This window comes from Thalassophryne amazonica, chromosome 18 (assembly GCF_902500255.1).
Source record: "Thalassophryne amazonica chromosome 18, fThaAma1.1, whole genome shotgun sequence".
Lineage (NCBI taxonomy): Eukaryota > Metazoa > Chordata > Actinopteri > Batrachoidiformes > Batrachoididae > Thalassophryne > Thalassophryne amazonica.
The window spans coordinates 44,113,614-44,119,899 of record NC_047120.1 but is presented as its reverse complement, the minus strand read 5'-3'; the positions used below and the strand labels follow the sequence as shown (position 1 = coordinate 44,119,899).

At 37.8% G+C, this 6,286-nt stretch overlaps 1 protein-coding gene across 3 annotated transcripts in view; it reads right to left on the bottom strand.

The window, feature by feature from the left end:
* Positions 1-4,807: 4,807 nt before the first annotated feature.
* LOC117531387 (transmembrane protein 150A-like) overlaps positions 4,808-6,286 on the bottom strand; it is a 59,005-nt gene continuing 57,526 nt past the window's right edge. Inside the window, exon 8 of one of the 3 annotated variants that reach the window (XM_034194478.1) lies at positions 4,808-6,072. In XM_034194478.1, the coding sequence (XP_034050369.1) occupies positions 5,828-6,072 (245 nt within the window). In that variant the 3' untranslated portion in view covers positions 4,808-5,827. The remainder of the gene's footprint in view (positions 6,073-6,286) is intronic. The other 2 variants (XM_034194477.1, XM_034194476.1) reach the window with 2 other exon arrangements.

Here is a 6,286-nt window from a genome sequence, read left to right as displayed (position 1 = left end):
CTCTGTGAATTTTCAGACCTTTTGTCTGACTTAATGCTTAGCTCAGATAATTATAGTGGGCGATTTTAACATCCACACAGATGCTGAGAATGACAGCCTCAACACTGCATTTAATCTATTATTAGACTCAATTGGCTTTGCTCAAAATGTAAATGAGTCCACCCACCACTTTAATCATATCTTAGATCTTGTTCTGACTTATGGTATGGAAATTGAAGACTTAACAGTATTCCCTGAAAACCCCCTTCTGTCTGATCATTTCTTAATAACATTTACATTTACTCTGATGGACTACCCAGCAGTGGGGAATAAGTTTCATTACACTAGAAGTCTTTCAGAAAGCGCTGTAACTAGGTTTAAGGATATGATTCCTTCTTTATGTTCTCTAATGCCATATACCAACACAGTGCAGAGTAGCTACCTAAACTTTGTAAGTGAGATAGAGTATCTCGTCAATAGTTTTACATCCTCATTGAAGACAACTTTGGATGTTGTAGCTCCTCTGAAAAAGAGAGCTTTAAATCAGAAGTGCCTGACTCCGTGGTATAACTCACAAACTCGCAGCTTAAAGCAGATAACCTGTAAGTTGGAGAGGAAATGGCGTCTCACTAATTTAGACGATCTTCACTTAGCCTGGAAAAAGAGTCTGTTGCTCTATAAAAAAAAACCCTCCGTAAAGCTAGGACATCTTACTACTCATCACTAATTGAAGAAAATAAGAACAACCCCAGGTTTCTTTTCAGCACTGTAGCCAGGCTGACAAAGAGTCAGAGCTCTATTGAGCCGAGTATTCCTTTAACTTTAACTAGTAATGACTTCATGACTTTCTTTGCTAATAAAATTTTAACTATTAGAGAAAAAATTACTCATAACCATCCCAAAGACATATCGTTATCTTTGGCTGCTTTCAGTGATGCCGGTATTTGGTTAGACTCTTTCTCTCCGATTGTTCTGTCTGAGTTATTTTCATTAGTTACTTCCTCCAAACCATCAACATGTCTATTAGACCCCACTCCTACCAGGCTGCTCAAGGAAGCCCTACCATTAATTAATGCTTCGATCTTAAATATGATCAATCTATCTTTATTAGTTGGCTATGTACCACAGGCTTTTAAGGTGGCAGTAATTAAACCATTACTTAAAAAGCCATCACTTGACCCAGCTATCTTAGCTAATTATAGGCCAATCTCCAACCTTCCTTTTCTCTCAAAAATTCTTGAAAGGGTAGTTGTAAAACAGCTAACTGATCATCTGCAGAGGAATGGTCTATATGACGAGTTTCAGTCAGGTTTTAGAATTCATCATAGTACAGAAACAGCATTAGTGAAGGTTACAAATGATTTTCTTATGGCCTCAGACAGTGGACTTATCTCTGTGCTTGTTCTGTTAGACCTCAGTGCTGCTTTTGATACTGTTGACCATAAAATTTTATTACAGTTATTAAAGCATGCCATAGGTATTAAAGGCACTGCGCTGCGGTGGTTTGAATCATATTTATCTAATAGATTACAATTTGTTCATGTAAATGGGAAATCTTCTTCACAGACTAAGGTTAATTATGGAGTTCCACAAGGTTCTGTGCTAGGACTAATTTTATTCACTTTATACATGTTTTCCTTAGGCAGTATTATTAGACGGCATTGCTTAAATTTTCATTGTTACGCAGATGATACCCAGCTTTATCTATCCATGAAGCCAGAGGACACACACTAATTAGCTAAACTGCAGGATTGTCTTACAGACATAAAGACATTGGTTACCTCTAATTTCCTGCTTTTAAACTCAGATAAAACTGAAGTTATTGTACTTGGCCCCACAAATCTTAGAAACATGGTCTAACCAGATCCTTACTCTGGATGGCATTACCCTGACCTATAGTAATACTGTGAGAAATCTTGGAGTCATTTTTGATCAGGATATGTCATTCAATGCGCATATTAAACAAATATGTAGGACTGCTTTTTTGCATTTGCGCAATATCTCTAAAATTAGAAAGGTCTTGTCTCAGAGTGATGCTGAAAAACTAATTCATGCATTTATTTCCTCTAGGCTGGACTATTGTAATTCATTATTATCAGGTTGTCCTAAAAGTTCCCTGAAAAGCCTTCAGTTAATTCAAAATGCTGCAGCTAGAGTACTAACGGGGACTAGAAGGAGAGAGCATATCTCACCCATATTGGCCTCTCTTCATTGGCTTCCTGTTAATTCTAGAATAGAATTTAAAATTCTTCTTCTTACTTATAAGGTTTTGAATAATCAGGTCCCATCTTATCTTAGGGACCTCATAGTACCATATTACCCCAATAGAGCGCTTCGCTCTCAGACTGCAGGCTTACTTGTAGTTCCTAGGGTTTGTAAGAGTAGAATGGGAGGTAGAGCCTTCAGCTTTCAGGCTCCTCTCCTGTGGAACCAGCTCCCAATTCAGATCAGGGAGACAGACACCCTCTCTACTTTTAAGATTAGGCTTAAAACTTTCCTTTTTGCTAAAGCTTATAGTTAGGGCTGGATCAGGTGACCCTGAACCATCCCTTAGTTATGCTGCTATAGACTTAGACTGCTGGGGAGTTCCCATGATGCACTGAGTGTTTCTTTCTCTTTTTGCTCTGTATGCACCACTCTGCATTTAATCATTAGTGATTGATTTCTGCTCCCCTCCACAGCATGTCTTTTTCCTGGTTCTCTCCCTCAGCCCTAACCAGTCCCAGCAGAAAACTGCCCCTCCCTGAGCCTGGTTCTGCTGGAGGTTTCTTCCTGTTAAAAGGGAGTTTTTCCTTCCCACTGTTGCCAAGTGCTTGCTCACAGGGGGTCGTTTTGACCGTTGGGGTTTTTCTGTAATTATTGTATGGCCTTGCCTTACAATATAAGGCGCCTTGGGGCAACTGTTTGTTGTGATTTGGCGCTATATAAATAACATTGATTTGATATTTAACTGTAAAATGTAACGAAAAAATATTCTGCACAATATCACACATATTGATCAAATGATCTGCCAACTACACAAAGTATGTTGAGTGGGTGGGTGTTGATTTTTTATTTATTTATTTTTATTCAAATATAAGAGAGAATGAAAACCAGTAAAACTGCACCTTCTTTTGCCAAAATATTCACATTTATCTTTGACAGCAGGTTTTATGGTAATAACAGGGGGTGATTTTTGTTTTCAAAGTACTTTTGGATGATATTTTATTTGCTGTATTTCCAAATAGCCTTCATGCTTCATCTCTTCAGTAAACCAACAGTATGTGTACATCCGGAGCTTATCAGCAGGATAGCTGCCTGCTGGGGAAATATTTTAATGTTGATTTCACTTTCATTCTCATCCATAAGGTGCCCCAAGAAAGTCCTCCCAACAGTGTTGGCGTGCCTTTCCATGTTTTCAGGAGGCTCATGCAGCTGGAGTGGTGCCTCCATCATCCATCTCTCTGTTTATGTATGGCTCCCCACAGAAAAGTGTAAAAAAGCTTCCACTGATCATCAGTAAGAACTGTGAGCTCATGCCAAGGATCATCATCAGGTCACCACAATTCATTCACTGCACACAGACGTGTAACTTTGCTCTTTAAGTGTTTTAGTTTCTTAAAAGCATGATTTATGTCTGGATTTTGTTAATTAAGACCTGGACCTTAAGTAACATATCAATCAAAAGACAGCCTACTACAGACACTTTGGCAGAAAGGATTTTTCCTGGAGGTCTCACAACCTAAATGTTTAAAAAGGAGCTTCTGAAGATCAGGTGCTGCAAACAGGAGAACAATGCGGAAACTGTTACTGCTGAATGTACACATTAGGAGAAAGTAATAATATTTGTAAATTTATAACCATGCAACAACTCTATGGAAGCTAGAAATGTAAGTAACCAGGTGTGTACATTGTGTCCTTCATAATTCAACTGGCTGAGTTGGGGTACCTCAAGGTTTTGTTCTTGGTCCTTTGTTATTTTGCTATTACATTACAGCTCTGTCAGATCATTTGCAGTTTTAGAATAAATTTACCCCCATTACACTGATTCATATCATCCTACTTCTAAACTTAAAGGAGATTGTGATGTCTGAACATAGAATGATTCATTACAATTAATAACTTCACTGAACACTTTTACAAACATCAACCCCAAAAAGCTAATTTTTAAAATTTGACTTAACCCAGCCCTGCAACAGACTGGCATCCTGTTCAGGGTGTACTCTACCTCACGCCTTATGACTGTTGGGATAGGCTCCAGCCACCTCCACCCAACCCTTAATTGGAGTAAGCAAGCATAGAAATTGGATGGCTGGATGGATGGACGGACGGAGGGACTTAACCCAAATATTATCCTTTGATGCTTGAAAGTATCATGAGTTCAGGAAAATCCATGAATTTGTCAACTTGTCAGAGAACTTTCTTTTCAAAAAGCTGAACATATAAAACTTTTAAAGTGGTGTAAAAAGAACTTACCTAATATCTATTTGAGACTGGATACTGAACAGTACATTGACAATAATGAAAAACATCTCATTTGTTAACTTTCTGATTTTGTAACTTTATTACCGGATGTTATGTCATGCCTCAGGTTTTTGGAAAATAACTGAAAAATGAAAACAAGTCTTATATTTTAATTGGTGGTTTTCTAACTTCATTACACACACACACACACACACACACACACACACACACACACACACACACACACACACACACACACACACACACACACACACACACACACACACACACACACACACACACACACACACACACACACACACACACCTTCAACCGCTTAGTCCAATTTAGGGCTATGGGAACTTCTTACAGATTAATTAATTAAAAAATACATTTTTACTGTTTAAATGTAACTTCATTGCTAAATATTTTATTAGACCCTGTTTTATTTTTTTTTATTTTTTTGGGGGGGGAAAATCTACCATTTGATTTTGATGAAAAACAAAAATCTTTATTTTACTTTTTGATTTTTGTAACTTTATTGCTAAATATTTTCTTAGGCCTTAGTTTTAGAAAATAACTGAATGATAAGTCTGTTTTCATTTTGTATTTTGTAACTTAATTACAAAATAATTCATTAAAATTCTGAAAGGAATTTTTACTTTACTAGTAAAGACTTTATTCAGCTTTAATTTGGGGGAAATAATTTTTCTATGCGAGAAAAGTAGTATGTAATTTGGAAGACTGAAGTGGCAATTCACATCAGATACAAAGTAAAAATATATATAACAGTACCAAATTTGACAAATTTGATTATATTGCCTTACAAAACTGCACAAGAAAGTTGCTTTAGCAAGAATCTTTGTTCAGTTTTTTGCACATGTACTTTAAGCTGCCTCTAAAGAATATATTGTAAGGATTACATATATAGGTTTCATCCCGGGAGAAGCACAGAGGTGCCAGCATCACAAATATTTTAACACAGCACAGTAAGAAATCATTGTAAGTAAAAAATACAAAGCAATCTGCTGGAGGAGGATGCACATCTGAGGTATTATTGTGAAATGATATCAATAAAAAGAAGCGAGGACCAAGAATTCAAAGACTAGTTTTAACATTCTGCAAAATAAAGCATAAAAAAAGGTAATCATGTACACACACTTGACTTTGTTGGCTTTTATGTTCAAAAAGTCACTTATAGGCAGTGCAGCTTCCTTTTAAGATGTGCAGCATACAAAGTCTTTGGTGCCATGGTGATATACAACAGTGAATGTGGAAATATACATCCAGAGTTCAAACATAGATTCCATTTTCATCATTTGGCGACTTGGTTCTTGCTTTGTCTGCTGCCCTTTCACTTGCTTTGGCCTGCACTTCACACATGCAGAAGCATGAACTTCTTTCACTACAATAGAGTGAAGTTGTCGGGACAGAGGTGGCTGGACCCGCCCATGTCAGTCTTGTGTTCTGATGGCGTAAAGTTCTGCACAACCCCTCCTCCAGATAGGACCATCAGGGTGTTCCCTGACAGACCCTTGAACTCAAATGCAAAACTTCCATAGAAGCACATGACGAGCATGCAGTAGATCCACTCAAAAACAGCTGAGGCATGCTGCAAAGCAAAGCTCTCCTGGCAGAAGAAAACTCCACCTGTTGAGCTGAAGTTAAGGAGAACAACAACAACACAAATTAGACTGGATATCGTTGGTAGTAGTTCTCTTCAGACTCTTCATAGTGCTGGAATGACTTTGGGTAAAATGAACGGTTACTTAGGGAGGTGAAGATGAGGAGAATCACTTGTTTCTCTGAGCACAATCCAGTAGACAGGTGCCTCAGTGTTGAGGACCCCAGCGACTGGAGAAGG